General features: G+C 37.0%; 1 protein-coding gene across 1 annotated transcript; it reads left to right on the forward strand.

The window, feature by feature from the left end:
• The first annotated feature begins 3,760 nt into the window (after positions 1-3,760).
• LOC145095989 (disease resistance protein RML1A-like) lies at positions 3,761-19,254 on the forward strand. Its single transcript, XM_079033784.1, has 9 exons — positions 3,761-4,434; positions 5,262-6,366; positions 6,462-6,530; positions 15,393-15,617; positions 15,726-16,451; positions 16,551-17,136; positions 17,247-17,344; positions 17,450-18,024; positions 18,402-19,254. The coding sequence occupies exons 1-9, from the start codon at positions 3,944-3,946 to the stop codon at positions 18,964-18,966; spliced, it is 4,440 nt and encodes a 1,479-aa protein (XP_078889910.1). The 5' UTR covers positions 3,761-3,943; the 3' UTR covers positions 18,967-19,254.
• Positions 19,255-20,424: the final 1,170 nt, after the last annotated feature.

Genomic DNA, 20,424 nt, shown 5'->3' on the forward strand with positions numbered 1-20,424 from the left:
TACCTGAAACCAAAAACTGAAACCGTAAGCACAAAGCTTAGTGAGTTCCCCCATCATACCACATACCATACAATACCATCGGTATCTTTCAACCGGTAATCATCATCAGTATCTTTCAACCGGTAATCGTCATCGGTATCTTTCAACCGGTAATCGCCATCGGTATCTTTCAACCAGTAACTAGGGACTATTCCACCCCTACCACTAGCATACAATAGCAAGATATAAGCACACAGTCAGGCATATCCGGGTACTGACCTACCCCTTGGTCCTAAGGACCACTATCAGGGAAACTATCCCTATCATGTATCATACATATACAACTCATAACCAAACGCATACCAGACCAAGATAAATTATCACAAAGACAATTATCTTCTAAATACTCCTCAATGGTGGGCCGACATTGTGGCCTTAGACCCACGCCTACTGGAAGGTAACTCACCTCATACAAGCAGCTGCTGATAATCAGTGCGGGAAACCTCCGTCCGCTGCTGCTCCGGAAATACTCCGGCTACAACCCCACAAACACTCAGTTAGAAATGGATCTTTATACTTAGGGTAAAATGACCATTTGACCCTCAACCAAGTCAAGTCAAAGTCAAAGTCAAATTCAACTTTCAGTTGACCCGACTCGCCGAGTTGGGTCATCAACTCGCCGAGTCCCTCGCTCTCTACTCGTCCCCATCCGCGACCCTACTCTTTGAGTTGGGCCTACAACTCGACGAGTTCTTCTCCCATTTGAAGGCCACAAGGAAACTCATCCGACTCGCCGAGTTTGAAGAACAACTCGCCGAGTCCCACGAGCAGATCCCCTACTCGCTTCCAAATCCTCACCAGAGCATCCATCTAGAGGATTTGGGTTTTTGGGGCTATCGCTACTCGATAAATTGCTAATTCTACGAGTAGTGACGAAGGGTTGGACCTTCTACACTTAAACCCCTCTTAACTCAGTAACTGTTCATATGACTCGTCGAGTTTGAAGAACAACTCGTCGAGCTCCAGGAAATCTTCATAGGACTCGTCGAGTGGTTCATCCAACTCGCCGAGTCTAAGACCATCTTCATAGGACTCGCCGAGTCCCTTCGACCCATTTCCCATACAAACCAAATCTGAGACATACAACGCTTCTAAACCATAGATCTGTGTTCCTAGGGCATGCTTATCACGTAAAGTTGCAAACTTTACGTGCATGCATGGCCCTATAAGCTCAAAAAGGAAAATCCAAGCTCTTTATGAGGTCAAACACTTAATAGGGACCTCAATCACTTCAACCACAAAAACTTTACACTTCTAAGATGTCCACAAGGCCCAGATCTGAAGTCCTTTCAGAACATAGAGCATAAACACATAGAGTTTGAGGTTTTAGGGCTTAAAACCCACAAATTAGGGACAAAAGGGGATCTAATGAACTAGAGATCAAGGTAGGAACTTTTCTACCTGAATGGAAGCATTTCACAGAGTAGATTTCGGATCTACTTCCCCTCTTTGCACCCTTCAACCTTCTCCTTCTTCTTCTAAGCTCCAAACTTCCTTCACAAAGCCAAAATCACTCACAAGAACAATATGGTGGCTAGGGTTTCGTTGTACAACTCTTCTGGAAGTGTTAGGGGCAAGGGAGGCCGAGTTAGAGTGTTTAAATAGGGTGCACACTCCTGGATTAGGGTTTTTGTCCGAACAACAGCTTACTCGCCGAGTCCGGGACCCGACTCGGCGAGTCCACAACTTAAACCCCGTGCCCCTTCCCGTTTCTACTCGGCGAGTCGATCCTCTGAATCGCCGAGTCCAAGGCCAAGATGCAAAATGCACAAGGAATTAAATAAGAGAATACGTACCAAAAATCAGGTGCTACACTTGGGGAGCATCAACAGCAACCGCCTTCCTGGCTTGTATAGGGCTGGGGATGATGAAGCAAGCGACTTATCCTTAAATTTCATCTCTGCCCACAAATCAATTGAAACACAATTTCAGTCGGAAATTCGTATTGTAATTTGTATACAGAAGAAATTAAGCATGTGATCAATCAAAGTACCAGTCGATGGAGGTCCAGGCTTCGAGATTTCCAATAGTAGTAGACGTGATTTGATTGAAGCAGCGCCCCTGGCATACCCCTGCTAGAGAACTCTTCCGTTCCTTACTCCAAATAACATCACCACTACCACTGCGGCCTGCTGATTGCTTAAGGTTTGAGAAGCGATGAAGAAGTAGAAGAAAATCGGTGGAAATAAAACGCTTTCGGGTTGTATTTGTCGATTGTACTCAAACTATGTCGTAAAACTCTAGCATCAAAGTTAGAGCCATCCGTTAACGACGGCGAAGAAGTGTCTCGGGTAGACCATTTGACGAACGAAGACTTCCGACACCCGAAGACAAGTACCGATTTTGTGATTAAGAAGTCGACTGATCGACTCGTCGATCTCCGCATACCACCGATTGTCAGTTTGCAAGGGTATCTGGGAATACCTATTTGATTGATTGCAAGTATGAAGACTTGAAGCTTCAATTACAAGACTGTCCAGTACGGACATCGAAAACCTTAATCTCGTAGTCAACCACCACCTTAACAGCCGTAACGGCCTCCACCACTAATGGTACAACGACAGACGCCAAGAGAAAGAGGTAATCGGAGATGCAAGCGTGAAACATAAAGGATCAGGAAGTGGTTGGTGGTGGAGGGAGCAAAGGGTAGAAGAAGAGAGGAGACTCGATTTGGGAGGTGGTGGAAGGATCGTGAAGCAAACAGAACGAAAACAGATAAACATCAAATGCTGAGTGGCCGGGCACGATGACCAACACGTGGACAGAGAATAGAATATTTTCCATAAAAGACATCCATAAAATAAAAAATAACTTTTTTATTTTATCTTAAAACTATATCAATATGGATGTCTATTTGTAGAGAATAAAAAATCATGAATTTTGGTATATTTTAAATCATTTTTCGATAAAAATAGCTTCTTAAAAATTAAAAAAAAATGAAAAACCATGTTTTTGTATATATTAAGGTAATGCTTAGCATAGTTTAAGGAAACATGTTTTGTAGGAAAACACATGTGCATTCCTTTCCCATTTCTGCCGGTACGTTGGAGACTTTTGCGGCAAAAATAAATGATTGGCTGAGAATAATTCCCCTATTCTCAATCTTTTTTTTTTCTCAATTGAACCCTCCTCTCTCTCTCTATATATATATATATATATATATATATATATATATATATATATATATATAGTTAGTTAGTTAGTTAGTTAGTTAGTTAGGTTCAAATGTTTTCAATATCTATTGTGTGCATATATGACTGATTCTGGACCAATCATTTTAGTTATTTTAAGAAAGTAATTAATGCATATTAAATGCTGAAGATATAATTAATACTTATTATATCTTCAACATGTAATATGCATTAATTATTTTTTTAAAATAACTAAAATGATTGGTCCAGAATCAGTCATACATGCACACAATAGATAGTGAAAACAAAATAACCTAACCCTATATATATATATATATATATATATATATATATATATATATATATATATATATATATATATGAGAGAGAGAGAGAGAGAGAGATACATATAAAATCCCTTTGGAGAAGCTAAATAAAGTTTTTTATTAATTGAAAATTAATATAAGAATTTATTCATGTTATTCTATTCCTCGAGATGTTAACAAAACAACTTTTAGCTATCCGATGAAATAGTATCGTCGATGAATACATAGCACCTTTTCCTTTCTGTTGTTGTATGTAAGCTCCGAGGAAGGACGGGAGTAGGGCCGGCGTCGATTAAACAATTTAAACTATTTGCGTTTGCCTGATTCACGGCGCATATGCTTCCCCTATCTTTTTAACTGCTCTTGTTATCTTCATCCTATCCACTTGTTTGTAAAAAAACCTCTGTCCTCCAGTTATCTTCTTCCATCCTTGGAAATCTAATTTCAATGGCGTCCAGTTCCTCCTCTAGTATTATGGCGTCTCCCAGTGCTAACGTTAGCAGCTATGACGTTTTCCTAAGCTTTAGAGGCGAAGATACTCGTGATTCTTTTACGGATCATCTTTACCACGCATTAATACGAGCAGGAATTAATGCTTTTAGGGATAACGAAGACATCAAGAGAGGTGAAGAACTGAAGCTAGAGATCAAGAAAGCAATCAAAGAGTCTAAGGGTTCAATAGTTGTGTTGTCAAAGAACTATGCAACTTCCACTTGGTGCCTTGATGAGCTTCTGTTAATACTCGAACAAAGGAAGGAGTGCAATCATTTTGTTCTACCTGTATTTTACCATGTTGATCCTTCTGATGTCAGGAAACAAAAAAATACTTTCGCAATCAAAGTCAAAGCCTCTTCAAGGTGGACAGATAACAACGTGAAGGTGTGGAAAAGAGCTCTTAAGGAGGTTGCTAATTTGCGTGGCATGGCCGATCAGTCCAGGTATTCATTCCTTTCTCTCTCTTACTGAAATATATTTTTAACCTATGCTACTTTGATCTAATAACTTGACGATTATTAAGGTGTTAACTTGTAGCCAATTTTGGTCTCTACTTTTCAGTTGTGACTCGTGAATTTGTTGTTGATAAGTGTCTCAGGAAATTTTAACAAACCTATATGGATCCTTAGGAGTTGTTTACTAGAGAAGTTCAATATATCAAAGGAAAAGTAATTCAACTGAAAAAATGATGTAGATGTAATTGACGTGATTATAGAAGATACATTTGTCATGGCTAAATTTGTTTTTTACTTCGAAAATGTAATAGAAAAAGTCTAAAAATGTCAACGAGTCTACAGCAGTACAGCTCAATGCTTCTTACTACATCATCTACAAGTTTGACTCTTGACTAGTGATCACTAGAGCTAAGAGCAACACTTTTGTTATGACCATTAAACTTTAATGTGGAAATTGCAAATTTTTACCATTTTTTTTTGATTTAGTACAAAAACAAGATTTTTACTTTTGCTTTTTTTTTTTTTTTTTTCTCCACATGGTTTCAGTTTCTTTTGTTTTGATCCTTAGATGTCAAATCTAGCTGTTCAACTGTTGTTTTTAAATTAAAGAGTTAATGTCAATCTTTGCCAACAAACTTTAGCATACAGTTTTAAATGGTCCTTGCAATTATTTTTGTGGAAACTTGAATGGTATTTTAATTTAATCAAACCTATGCTATAGTAGTAAGTTAATTATTCAATACTTTAATTCATCATACCAAAGAATCTCAAAATGTCTTCGCATCTACTTGTTCATTTTTCTGTTGTTATTTCAGGCCTGAAACAAAGCTTCTGGAGAAAATTGTTTACTTTATTTACGAACAATTGGATCATAAAGAAGTTCATCTTCCAATCAATCTAATAGGGATGGCTGCTCGATACAAGGATGTAAATTTCTTGTTAAATGGATCCAATGCTGAATTTTTAGCAATCTGTGGCATGGGTGGAAGTGGCAAGACAACATTGGCCAAGTATATTTTCGATTCAAATTGTCAGAAATTTGAAAGCATGAGTTTTATTGAAGGCATTGGTCCCAAATGTAAAGAATCCAATGACTTGCTTAAGCTACAGGAACAACTTCTCAGAGATATTTTGGGAGGCAATAAGAGAAAAAAACCTAGTGTTTGTCAAGGTACATTCAAGATTGAAGAAGCCTTACGAGTGAAGGAGGCATTTATTGTTCTTGATGACATTGATGAAGTAAGCCAGTTGGTAGCTTTACTTGGATCCGGGTATATTAACAAACAAAGCAAGATTATAATAACCACTAGGGCACATAGTATTGGTAAATGGTTTCAGTTCAGATCTTGGAGGTGTGAAGAGTACCAAATGAAATTACTGGATGATGATGAATCATTGGAGCTTTTAAGTCAACATGCATTTGGATCCAAAAGTCTAATGGTAGGTTATGAGGAGCTTGCAAAACAGGTTTTGCAATATTGTGAAGGAAATCCATTGGCTCTTAAAGTGTTGGGTTCCTCTCTAGCAGAGGATAACAGCATCCCATTTTGGGAAAGTACAGTGAGCTTATTGGGAAGAGATATACATGATAAAATTCAAAGTGTACTCATTAGGAGCTACAGCACTTTGCCACATGACTCTAACAAAGAGTTGTTTTTGCATATTGCATGTTTCTTTGTTGGCAAAGACATAGATTACGTGGTGAAGATTTTGGAGCGTGATTACTCTGCATTATCTGGGATTAAAATTCTAACCAACAGATGCCTTCTTTCTGTTTCACCAAACAATAAACTGATGATGCATCCATTGCTTCAAGAGATGGGGAGAACAATAGTCCATCAAGAAGCACCAAAGGACCCTGCAAAACGAAGTAGAGTCTGGCGTAATAAGGATTCTTATGATGTTCTACGAAAAGGAAAGGTGAGATTCTTTCTATTTGTATGTTGAAGCTTATATTCCTTTCACACCCTTCTATTTTGGTAGAGATTGTATTTATACACCTGCTTTTTGTATAGGGTTCTGAAACAGTGGAAGGTCTAGCACTTGACATGCAAATGTTAGCCCAAGAGAACTACTCATTCAAGGTAATACATAATAAACATTAATGATTTTGCATGGAAATTAACGAGGTTAACTTCCAACCCGCATGGAAATTAACGATTTTGCTACTGAAGAAGCTAAATAAACCCTATAAGAACTAGGAAAAGAAGAGAAAGTGAGTATACTTACTCAAGTGATCCAACACCACTAAAATAGAATTCGTACCATTCAATTTGGGTGATCCTTCTATTAAGTTCATTGTGATTTTCTAAACTTTTAAAGGCAAGGGTGTTTGTCGTAATAATAACCCAGCTTACCGAACCTGTTAAATTTTTGTTCCTTTGACTCACTTCACATTGTTTTACCATGCCATTTATATCCTTTCCCATTCCCACCCAAAATACTTCTGAAGCAATGCATTGATACACTCTATCTTCACCTGAATATCCACCCACCGGGTCTCTATGGAATTCATCAAAGATACTTATAATCAATGTTGAATTTCTTGGTATGACCAAATGATCTTTGTACAAAAGCAAGTCTCATATTGAGAAACCTTTATGAGTATGAAGGTCTTCCGCAATATCTTTTGTTATTTTATTTAAAGATCCTCATCGTTGATTTCCTGTTCTAAATTATCCCATGGTCTCTATTTGTGGACCCCGCCCCCACCCCACCAAAGAACAACACATTCCACTTCTAGTTTCCTCCTTGACGATGCATCTACCGCTCTATTGCTTATTCCCATATTTTGGGTTGAAGTGGTCCTGTTGTGTGCCGAAGGCCGAGAGACCCAGGGCGTCCCGGATAGACTGTGGGCCAGAGGGTCGTACCAGTCAGGCCGAAGGCCCTGAGGACTTTCCAGATAGGCCCCTTTGGCCCCCTAAAACCCATCATGGGCCTAAATCCAAAGGAGCCCAAAAGATACAAACCAGAAGCCCAACATAGAAGTCTAATGGCTCAACTAAGAAAACCCAACAATGGCCCATCCTTAAAGAGCCCAAAACGACACACTGAGGAGTACGCCCCGCATACCATAGTGGTACGCATCGTGTACTCGCCCCCGAAACATACTGTACACATCCATAATGTACAAACTCAACATTACGCTGAGCTTAATCTTAAGTACGCCCCACGTACTCTTCCAACCACCTTTTCACTCCACTAAGCCCTTAATCGGTTAAGATAGAGTGCCAAACTCTCGGATCTAATTCTATAGGCCTACTTATCATGTAAAGTTAGCAACTTTACGTGCTTGCATGGCAAAAAGGGAATCAAAAGCTCAATAAGGACTTAACAAAGGTCTTAATGCTTGCATGGATCACAATACTTCATAAAGCTTGCATTTTTATGAACCTTGAGACTGAATGGAGCTAAGATCTAGCACCCATTGCTTCTGGAGTAGATCAAAAACTCATCTTGATCACAAAAGACTCCAAAAAGCACAAAATACTCCATAACGAGATCTAACATATAAGATCATCAAGATAGAACCTTTATACCTCCAAAATGTAGATCAAGATGCAAAAACCCTGGATCTAAAAGCTTCGAGCCATCTCACACTTCTTCAAGAAGTTCCTTCTTTTTCTATGAACATTAAAAAGCATGAAATACCACCAAAAGCTCAAAAACCACTCAAATAGGGGCTAAGGTTTCGATCCTAGGGTTTAGAGGGATGGAGGCCCAACGTACTCCTTAGAACACCTGTGATCAAACTGATCGGTACGCCTAACGTACACCATTATACGCCTCATATACTTGGCCCTGCATACTTGTGTACGCCCCGCATACCCGATTGCACCCTAAAACCACTTAAAATTCCGAAGGTCATAACTTCTTCGTTCTAAGTCCGTTTACGACGATGCTTATATCCACGAAAAGGTAACAAGAAGCTCTACACTTCTATCAACTCATACATGCCTTAAAACCTCTCGAACAAAAATCCAAATTCCATAAAAACCCGGACTGACACTTACCGAAATACCCTTTGGCTCCAAAACACAAACCGAACTTCCCGGATCACCCTAATTACCTTACCCACACCCAAATGAGTCTAAATCTCTTTTCCTCAAAGGCCCTGAGCCTGATGATACTCGGTCTTTGGGTCACCACTCCACATTAGGAAACGATTCGCAACAGGGCATTACAAAATGAATATTCAAAACGATGTTTAGATTAGCTAGTGTGGTAGAAAAAACCAAAAGTCATTAAATTAGGAACTATTTGGCTTAAAATCTCCTTGTTGAAGTTATTGTGGTTAAAAATCTAAAAGGAGTTTCAAAAAGCTATGTTTTACATATTCTCTAAAATCTCTTTTTTAAAGCTAATGGGAAAATTATTTTGAAAAATACTTCGATTTTTTCCATACACTTTTCTTGACTTATTGGCTTTTCAAAAAGCCAATAAATCAATAAGTTGTTTTAAAAAGCAATGTCAAACTCCCCCTTGATCCAACTAAAGGCCTTTGGTCTAGCAGTATCAAAACCAAGGAAAACATTGAGGGTTTAGTCTCGCTTGAGACGAATGGTATTGACTTAGGAATAATGTAGAGGATGTGTGTGTAAGCATTCTAAAAATACTAAAAAAATAACCATCTGATCCAACAAGAGTTTTAAATTTTGTTAGTGACTTCTCATCAAAAATTTCTCCCAGGTAGGAAATTGATTATTCTTATTGCATTCAAATAGTTTGAATGCCATTTCTTAACAACCATTACCCCTGTCATCAAACTTTTTTTGTGCCTCGATTTCTAGTCAATTGGTTGTTCTTATTACATTAAAACCATGCCTAAACCAAAACCATAAGCATCAGTCTAGATCATGACGAGTTGAGTAGAGTCGGGTGAACGAAGTATCGTGCATTAGAAAGTGATTTTTTTAACTTTCAAATGTTGTTTGAGAGTTCTCGCCCCATTAAAAAGGATTTTTTTAATAGTCCCGTTAAAGGGAAAACAATGGTTGCATAAATCATAATGTTTGATAAATTTTCTATAATACCCCAATAATCCCAAGAAACCCATTAATTTTGTGGTTGTTCTTAGCTAAGACTATTTCTTTTCAATCTTTGAAATATCCATATATACGCCTCCTTGAGAAATGACATGCCCCAAATATCCTATTTTTGTTTTCGCAAACTCACTTTTTTAGATTGGAATATAATTTGTATTTTGTTAAAAGTTCAAATATCATCTTCAAATGCTCTAAATGCTCTTAAGGATGATGACAATTTACTTAAATTTCATCAAAGAAAACTAACATAAACTTTTGTAAAATTGTTTGAATACCTCGTTAATAAGCCCTTGAAATATTTTTTGAGCATTGACAAACTGAAAGGGCATTGCCAAGAACTAGTATTTACCTTCATGTGTGTGAAAAGATGCGTTTTGAACATCAGTTCATAACATTATGATCTAATGATAACCTAGTTTTAGTTCCAAATTTGAAAAGACTCCATCTCCGTATAGTCCATCTAATAAATCATCCACAACTGGTATATGAAATTTTTTAAAAAGCCCAATAATCTATACAAAACTCCAAATTCTTACTTTCATTTAACTAGCAAAAAGGACATAATAATGAACTTTTGCTATGTTATATAACCCCCACATCCAACATTTCTTTAATCAAAATTTTAATTTCATATCTTTGGTACCAAGGGTATCAATACGTTCTCACATTAACCGGATCACTTTCTTTCTTGAGTGTAATAGCATGTTCATGCCCTCTTATCAGATGTAAGCTTTTGGGCATGTGAAAAACACCTTCATATTTTTGTAACAATTATTGTTGGTCATAATATTTAATCTTGGGATTCTCTTTTTCGGTTGATAACCCACCAAATTCCACCAAAATGCCAAGCCCTTATTGATGAATTGTCTTACTAATTGATTTAACAGAAACCATACTTATTCCTAATGTCAATCTCCCTTTAAAGTTACTGTTGAAAATTGACCTCAGAACTCAGCCTCATACAAACATGGTATATAGGATAAAGATTAGGCCCAAAGCCTCATAAGAAATTGACCAAACCGGCCACTTCAACCCCTGACCTTAGAACATCATTTTTGACTCTTTTTAGTTAAGAAAGAGTTGAGAGCTTTTAAAGACACACTCTAGTTCATGTTTCTCGATTTTCCTCTCAATTTACCCTAACATTGGCTCCTATTGTAAACATTATTATCCCTTGTATATCTGAGTGGTCTCCTCTGCACGTTGGTTTTCAAGAATTTGGCATAAATCTCGGTGTGTTTGCCTTTAATCTTATTTTTTTACTTGTTATTCTCCATTCTCGTTATATATTAGCAAGTACATTTGGTTGAAGGTGTTAATCCGCATTATCAAGTCATTTGAAAGAATTTGGATTATTTGGGGCATTACATCTGACCTTGTTCATCAATATTGGTAGACTTTGTTAATTGGCAAGTGTTAATAGTTATATCAACAATTATCATTTCTTATTTTGATTGAAATTTATTGGTTTATGATTGATTTCAATCTTTTGTTTTTGTTCTCCCGTTCTTAATTTTTGTTCTTGTTCTTGTTTGAACCTACTTCTCTAGAAATTGATAAGCTCAAAGATTGATTCTTCAATTGAACATCAGAAGGTTTAAAATACAAGGAAAAATAAATAAAAACGGAATGTCCTCTAAACATAAGGCACAAGAAAAATAATAGATATGCAATCTAATATGTAAATAAAAACTAAAATCCAATACTCCCCCTCAATTTAGAACGAAGTCTTAAAGATGTTTCGGTTGTGACCGATATCGTCTAGGTCTTCCAATCTGATCATATGTGTCAAAATTTTCTTCTTCGGGCATGTTATTCCCGTCATCCCTTTGGTTTGAAGTGTCCTGATCTTGGTCTTTATGGACAGTTTCATGGTCCAATCCTCTATCAAGGTGATTGGTGGGTTCAAAAGTCTCAACCAAATCATCAAATTGGTCCCCTCTACTTGTGAATCAAAAGGATCTATCTCATCATTTGCATGGGTCGGTTTGTTAAAACGAAACTTGTTTACAGAACCTCACATCACTCGACGCAATTATCTTCTTGTCCTCAATGTCATAAATTTTGTAACCTTTTGTTCCTTACATCACTCGAAACTTGCTTACCCTAAGAACACTCCTGGTCTCCCCTCACCTCAAACTTATCCACACTGGTAGTGGTGCTTCTATAGTAAGTAAGACAACCAAAAACCTTCATATGATCATAATCAGGTTTCTAAATGAAAAGAATCTTATAAGGAGTTACATTCTCGATAACCCTGGAAGTAAGTCGATTGATAATGAAGGTTGTTGTTAAAATACATTCTCCCCAGAGTCGTTTTGGCAAATTGGCTTCGAACATTAAGGCTCTAATAGTTTCAAGCAAATGTATGTGTTTTCTTTCCATAACTCCATTTTGTTATCGGGTGTGTAGACAAGTGGTTTCAAGTAAAATCTCATGTTCATTGTAAAGCCTTTACATTTTATTTGAAGTGAATTCACCACCATTATCGGTACGAATTCTTTTAACAACTTTTCCAAATTGTGTTTTTATCATGTTGTGAAATTTTATCAGGCAATTGTTGGCTTCATGCTTGTATTTTGGAAGGAAAACCCAAACAACTCTACTAAAATCATCAACTATGGTTAAAAAATAAGTTGCCCTAGATAGAGATGGAACACGATATTTACCCCAAATATCACAATGTAAAAGCTAAAAACACTGTTGGTTTTAATACTACTATGTGAAAAGGGTAATCTAGAATGTTTTGCTTTAGAACAGGAATCACATAGTTTATCAAAAGAACTATTGCAAAGAAAATCTATTTGAGTGAGTTTATCACCATAAGCATGTCCCAATCTTTTGTGTCAAATATCTATAGTTGTCATCATGGATTTCTTTAATCTTCTAATCATCCCCATTCGGTATAGACCGTTCTTGCACTCACTCGTACCAATCAAGTTCCTTGTATGAAGTTTCTGCATGACACAAAAATCAGGAAAGAAGGTTATAGTTGATTGCAAATCTTTGCACATTCTACTAATGGATAAAAGATTACATGTAAATTTTGGAATATGTAAGACTCCTTTTATCTTAGTTCCTCCTGGCAAGGAACATTCTCCCTTTCCTTCAACTGGTATTACATCCCTATTAGGAATAACAAGTGTTTCAAAACAGTTTTTAGTTTTGTTTTCAAGTATACTAGCATCATATGTGATGTATTCAGTCGATCCTAAATCAATAACCCAACAATTATTATTATTACCTTTACCGTGATGAACGCCTTTGAGGTATTGACCTCCTTATCGAAATTTCCCGATTCAGAAAAATTACTTAAAAAGGACTCATATAATCATATTGTTCGTTGGTTAACCCAGGAATGGGTGTGCACAAGGTTGTAAAAATCGCTCAGCGGTAGCTTGGCGGTCGACTGGCGATAAGCGATTAATCGGACTGGGCGGTGATTAATCGGGGACCCTTAATTATTAATAAAATTATTTAAAAAATTAATATTCCCTAAAAAAAACTAAGTATTTGAGAATATAAAATTTTAAAATTTTAAAATTTTGAAAATTTTAGTTTAATATTTTAAAATTTGAAAGCTTAAAAAATTGAAAGTTTAAAATTTTGGTTTAATATTTGAAAATTAAAATTTTTTGAATTTTTTAAAAGAATCCCGACTATTACCGCTAAGACCGCCAAGGCCGACTTTGACCGATTTCCGCCAAACACCCTAATCATAATCGGTTTATGGCCGCCAAGCGATTAATCGGCCTCCAAGGCCGATTTCTGTAACACTGGGTGTGCAACTTCCAGATTCGGTGAAAGTTGCCTTTGATACTATTTCGGGTAACCTATTCGCTTGAAACATCAATCTCATTAGTGGCCATCCTTTCCAATGAAGGTGCAATGCTCCATCACATCTTCCTGTCTGGTCTCCCTTTGAAGTGTTTTGTCACACTTTTGATTTTGGCTTCCTTTTGGACGAGTCGGCACAAACTTTTTGAGGTTGCAACTTCTGTGACGGGTTTCTTGTCGGCTGAAATAGCCCTTTGACACTCATCTTCAGCAACAAGATGGTAAGCATTCCCGAGGCTTGGTATAAGGTTCATGGCAAGAATTTGGCGTGAATTTAAGTCCTGATAACAATAGAGAAGGAGTTATCTAGACCCAAGAGAAATTCATAAAGCTTATCTTTATCCTTTACCTCACTTAACTTCTTCCCGACTTGGCATGTGCAACCATCATAGGAACATCGAGGCATTGGAAGCACAAATCCGATCTCATCCCAGAGACTACGCAACTTGGCGTAGTAGAAGGACATAGTGGCTCCATTCTGAGGCGTCATTGAGAGTGTTTGTTTTAATTCATATGCGCTGGGTGCGCTTTCCTTCCCAAAACACTCCTTTAGATCGCTCCAGATCTTAGAAGCAGTGTGAACATACTTTGCGTTGCTTCTTATTTCCTTCTCCATTGTCGTTGTGAGCTACCCTTTTACCATGGCATCACAACGTATCCAGGACATGTATTCAGCAGAATCCTTTTCTGGTTTTGTGATGGACCCGTCAACGAAACCAACCTTATTTTTGGCAAAGAGAAAGTTCATCATCTCTTGAGACCAATCTGTATAGTTGCTGTCAATGAGAGTTACGTTGACATGAATCTGTTTGGGTATTCAGATGCATAGATATAGAATGGAGAATTCGTATCAGGAATGCCATCATTCTTCTTTTGGTTTGAACTTTCTGCAACGCCCGTCAAGATTGTTGATCGACTAGGGTTTGGCATGTTTGGTTAAAATCCGCTCTGATACTATCTAGAAATTGACAGCTCAAAGATTGATTCTTCAATTGAACATCAGAAGGTTTAAAATACAAGGAAAAATAACTATAAACGGAATGCCCTAAACATAAGGCACAAGACAAATAATATATATGCATAAATGTAATACATAAATAAAAACTAAAATCCAATAACTTCTCTCATATATACACACACACACACAAGCATGCTCGCTCTTGAAACATACGAGGTTAACACCCAGTTCCCGAGTTCAAGTTAATGAGAGAAAAGAATGAAAATTGATGGAAGTGAGAAGAAATTAAAAGAAATTGGTGTTCTCAAGTTTCATTAAAGTAAGGAAATAGAAGGACCACTTTCCCTCCTAACTTTCCTTCCAATGTGGAAGGATTTGGAGAGAAAGAACAAAATGTGTAATTTTCGTTTCACTTCTCTCCAAATTAGGAACACAAATGACAAATTTCTTTTCCTTTCCTTTGATAAGCCTCAGGAACTTCTAGTTTACAGCAGGAGGGGTAGAAAGGTCCATAAATAATTAAGCAGCATGGGAGTGCGGTGCAGTGTCTGTTTTTCTTTTTTTTGCTTTATCCTTTTGTTCCGTTATTCCTTCAGGTGGTTATGACCTTAGCACTAACTTTATTGCACTGCTGTAATCGTGGGGAATTCTTCCAGCTGGGTTGTGGTCCCAGTGGTCCCTATTTTTGAGGATTATTCCCTTAGGAGTATATTTAAGCCTGTTTGCAGTGTAGGGCTGTTTATCGATTTTGTTATTGTTCTTATGAACCTTGGAGAGACTCTCACCTCTATAATTGTGAGAGAACTATCATTAATCATATGAATTCTGGAGTTTACGAGTCTTTGTGAGTTATTCTTATTCGTATTTCCTTTGCTAAAACCTGGGAACTAGGTGTAAATGCAGAATACAACCACAAAGGTCTAGTGAAAAAGATCATCCTTCAGGCTAAATGACCACAAAACGTACATTTGTGGATTTAAACCTAATCACTACAAAACGCACCATTTACGAGATAGGAATTCCCGATTAGTAATCAGGAATTTTTCGGTAAATTTATTTTTGGCTATTATGCAAGCTTACGATCCCTCATTCTAAATTTGTAGCATTCAGAACTAAAGACAGATGCACTAAAAAAGATGGATAAACTAAAACTGCTCCACCTAAGTAATGTGCAACTCGAAGGGTCATACGAGAATTTTTCAGAAGATTTAAGATGGCTCTGCTGGTTTGGATCCCAATTAAGAGCAATACCCTCTGACTTATCCATGGAAAACTTGGTGGCTATGGATATGAGCTATAGCAACTTGGAAGTATTTGATCCGCCCATGGTAGGGAATTTGATATCTCTTTTTGTTGCTTATCCATTTTGTGTCTCGGTTTCGGTGATTTTTATGCAGATATTAAGTGCTACCTAAATTTAGTTACTTGTGCAACAGGTTCTTCAATCATTGCGGATATTAAACCTTAAAGACTCGCACAATCTACTAGAAATCCGCAACATGTCCAGGATCCCTCATCTGGAGACTTTGATTCTTTGGAACTGTCACAGTCTGGTTCATATTTGTGAAACCATTGAAGACCTGACAAGTCTTGCACTACTGAACCTAACAGGGTGTATAAACCTGTTAGTAGGGCTAAAAGTTTCTACTTCTGATGGAGGCGTTGCAAAACAAACTACCTTTTCCTTCCCACATTCATTACGTCGCTTATTCTTCAATGAGTGCAATATTGAGTTTACTGATTCTTTTTGTCTGAGTTTCAGTGTTCACATATCTTTGCAGTACTTGAATTTAGGCAATAGCCTATTTGAGTTTCTACCTTGTTATGATCATCTTAAAAATCTTCGGGTCCTTGACTTGAGTTTTTGCTCAAGACTTAAATGGCTTCTATGCCTCCCAAGTACACTCGCAGAATTATACATATATTATTGTACATCATTGGAGAGAGTAACTTTTGAATCTCCTCGTTTCACATTGCAAGAGTTTGGCTATGAAGGTTGTAGTAGTTTGTGTGAAATTGAAGGCTTTATCAAATTATTCCATATAACCAAACTTGAAGATAATGATTTGGGACACATGAAGTGGCTAAAGGAGTATCAAAATTATAAGGTGTGCCTGGTTGGTGATGATGAGCTTACCAAAGGCAGAAGTTCATATTTACAGGTTCGTTGACTCTCTCTCTCTCAAATGCATGCATAACAGCATACGCACACATACGTACATCAACATATACACCACCTTTGAACTTATTGTGTGACACAGATGTTGTATGAATTCGATATAATGAGCACATCTCTACCAGACATAAAGGGTCCAAACATGAAGCCTAATTATGCATCAAAGTTATCGTTTTTGTCCTTTGACGTTCCTTCAGATCCCACAAGTAGGAGGCTCAAAGGACTTGATGTAACTTTCAAATATACAATATCAGGTGATGAGTGTGCATGGTTCTGTAAAATATGTACGACCAAAGGTGTTGATTTGATTTACAATCCCAAAGTCTTCGGCAAACCTGACTCTGGTAAAATTGGTATATGGTTAAGCTATTGGCCAATTGGAAACACATTGGACATTGGAGATACAGTTAATGTCTCTATTGTTGCCATGAGAGGATTGAAGGTACACGAGTGTGGTGTGAGTCTTGTTTACTCTGACAATGAAGTAGCTGAGGAAACCTTGATTAATAACAAGGGATGGGTAGAAATTCTTGGAGGAGATTTGTCTGGATTTAAACTAAGCACAGGAGTGTACTATCTTTGTCGGCGTGATTTCTTTGAGTTGGTGGAGGCTGGTGGACTGACTCGTGGTTGGTTTAGAATGTTAGTTGGTGGTACCATTGACCATACAGGTATGCCTCTCTTGTCATTTGTCAAGCCATTTCTGGACATTTGTAGTTAGAATTATGCAGTCGATCGAACCCGTCATTTACAGAGCTCATCTTATGACACATTGTTACAGAGGTACAGGGATGGAGAAAAACAGGTCGACCTAGGCAGTCGAACCCATCAATTACAGAGTTGAGAGCTGTTAGATGTGTCATCCATGGTCCTGAATTGGTAAGTTTGCTCTATAATATTGCTTTTCTGGCATCATCCATGGTCCTGAAATAACTGTGTTTTACTAATCTAATCTGTGGCTCTGGTGTTTATGAAAACAAAAAGGAGGAGATGTACAAGATGGCAGAGATGTCAAAATCATCTTTTTTAGATAAATGTTCAGACGTCACATCAAGCATACTTGGGGATACAAGTTCAATAGCTTCTGGTTCTTCCTCAAGCAATAAGGCTTCTCCTGATGCTAATGATGGCATCTACGACGTTTTCTTAAACCATAGTGGCAGAGATACTCGTAATTCTTTTATAGATCATCTTTATTCAGCATTAAAACGAGCAGCAATTGAAACGTTTAGGGGTGCCCCAGAATTCTACAGAGCTGGAGGAATGATGTCACCGAGAGTAATTAAAGGATCTAGATCTTCAATAATTGTATTGTCAAAGAACTATGCAACTTCCACTATTTGCCTTGACGAGCTTTTGTTGATCCTCGAACAAAGGAGGGAGCATAATCGTTTCGTTCTACCTATTTATTATCAAGTTAATCCTTCTGATGTCAGGAATCAACAAAATACTTTTGCAATCAATGTCAAATCCTCTCCGAAGTGGACGGATCACAAAGTGAACCTGTGGAAGAAAGGCCTGAAGGAAGTTGCTGAGTTGGGCGGCTTGGTTTGTTTGGGGTATGCCTCTTAGTCTCTTCTTGTGATACATCATATACAAATTTGATTCTTGAGTCTTGACACACACACACACACACCTGTGAACCCAAGTATGTATGTTAATTTCCAGTCTGTTTAATTAAGAAAAAAACAGTAAAGAACTGTCCCTTCCAACATAACTGTAAGCCTCCAGTTGGCCTTTACGATCCAACCTTAACAGCCTTGACCATGTTTTAGTTCAATTTTGTCTTTTTTTTGTGAAACATTAATGATAAGAAGATTTAAACTTATATTACTAGTAACTAAAATTTGGACTTTCTATGATATTTTCATTAACTTATCAAAGGATCTCTAAATATCATCCCATGAGCTTATTCATTTTTCTTGTGTGATTCCAGGCCTGAAACAACTTTTTTGAAGGAGATAGTTGACACCATCAACAGTAAACTTGATGGAAAGGAAGTTCATCTTCCACCTAATCTAAGTGGGATGGCCACTCGATACCAGGAGATCAATTCCTGGTTAAATCAATCCGATTTTCAGTTCTTAGTAATTTGTGGCATGGGTGGAAGTGGCAAAACAAAGCTGGCGAACTATATTTACAATTCAAATTTGAAGAATTTTGAAAGTACAGGATTTCTTGAAGACATTGATCGCAGATGTAAGACACTCGATGATTTGTTTGAGCTACAGGAACAACTTCTTAAAGATATTTTAGGTGGAAAGAAGAGAAAAATACCAGGTGTTTCTCCAAGTACATGTACGTTTGAGGACGCCTTAGAAACAAAAAGGATGCTTATTGTTCTTGACAACATTGCTATATATAGTCAACTACTCACTTTACTTGGAACCGGGAAGATTAATGCACAGAGCAAGATTATAATAACCACCAGGGAAAATACAGATAGTTGGTTTAAGTTTAGAGATTGGAGGTGTCAAGTTCATGAAATGAGGGATGATTGAATAAGAATGAATCATTATCTTTTAAGCCTCATGCTTTGGTTCCAATGTTCCTATAGAAGATTTGGAGGCGCTTGTTTGTAGAAATAGCATGATATTGTGTAGGAATTCCTCTTGCTCTTGTAGTGTTTGCTTCTTCTTTAGCCAATGACAATATCATCTTATATTGGAAAAGCTAATTGGATTTATTGAAAAATAAAAATTGATTCTTGGATTCAAAGTGTACTTATAATTACCAATGAGTTATTGCGGACTGGCTTTATACAAAGAATTCTCTTCTTTGTCTGCAAAGACGTCTATTACATGGTAAAGATATAGAAGTCTGGTTTATGTGCAGTAGATTAAAACTCTAAACATGTGCCTTCTTTCTGTTTCATTATACAAAAAACTAATGATACATCGATTGCTTCAAGAGATGGGAAAACAATATAGATCGTCAAGAATCAAGATTCCCTGCAAATCTAACAAGTTAGGCTTAGTAGCAGTTCTTATAAGATATTGAGGAAAGGAAATCGTAAGGTGATTCTCTTATGTATGTTTAAGCCTATTTTTACTTTCACACCCCTAATATATCATTTGAATTCTATGGCTTATCATTTTCTTTATTTAAAAAGGATGAATCGTATCCAAATCTATTTTTTCATTTAGGGTTGGGGAACAATGGAAGGTTTAGCACTTTGACATGCAAGTATTGAGTCATGAGAATTTTGTATTGAAGGTTATACAAAATAAATAAAATGGAAGTTGGTACAAACACTACTAGAAAATAGGTCTTTAATGAAAAATGAACTTTGACATACACTAAACTATGACATACATTTTTGTATGTCATAAAATGGCCATCTTTTCTAAAATTTGAAGGATTTATGACATTCATAATTGTAAATTTGTGTCATCTAATATTTATGACATTAACTTTTGTATGTCATTTTTTAGTGTCATAATAAAAACAATAAATAATAAAAACATTAAATACACTTCATCAAATATGTATGTCATCTTCTAATTTTTGTGTTATAATTCCTAAACCTCGCTTCAAAGATGTCCCATCCTCGCAAAATTGAGGAAGACCTATGGCTTTTGTGATAAAAAAAATACATCACAAAATTGTTCACAGAGCCGCTGATTAAGGGTTTTGCGACTCTTTGTGCCCATATCACTGATGATTATGTGTTGTTACTCATTCCCTCTCCATCTCTCTTCTATCCTACTTCGTCTACCTATGTCTATGGAGTCTATTTTCTGGGTAGCAATTTGAGCCGGTGATTTACGTTACCAATTTTTTCTGATTGACACTTCATTTTTCTTACTCGAACACCACTTTATTCATTATTTTTCAAATTTGATCACATTGCCGTTCTCAGTAACCTTCAGGTTGGCCAATTTGTTTGTAGGTAACATGGAAAAGAGCTTTTGTGACAACTCACTTTGACATTTAGTAAGAATTTGAATGAATATATT

The sequence above is a fragment of the Lactuca serriola genome, chromosome 1 (genome assembly GCF_051521515.1).
Source record: "Lactuca serriola cultivar US96UC23 chromosome 1, Lser_US96UC23_V15, whole genome shotgun sequence".
Taxonomy (NCBI): domain Eukaryota; kingdom Viridiplantae; phylum Streptophyta; class Magnoliopsida; order Asterales; family Asteraceae; genus Lactuca; species Lactuca serriola.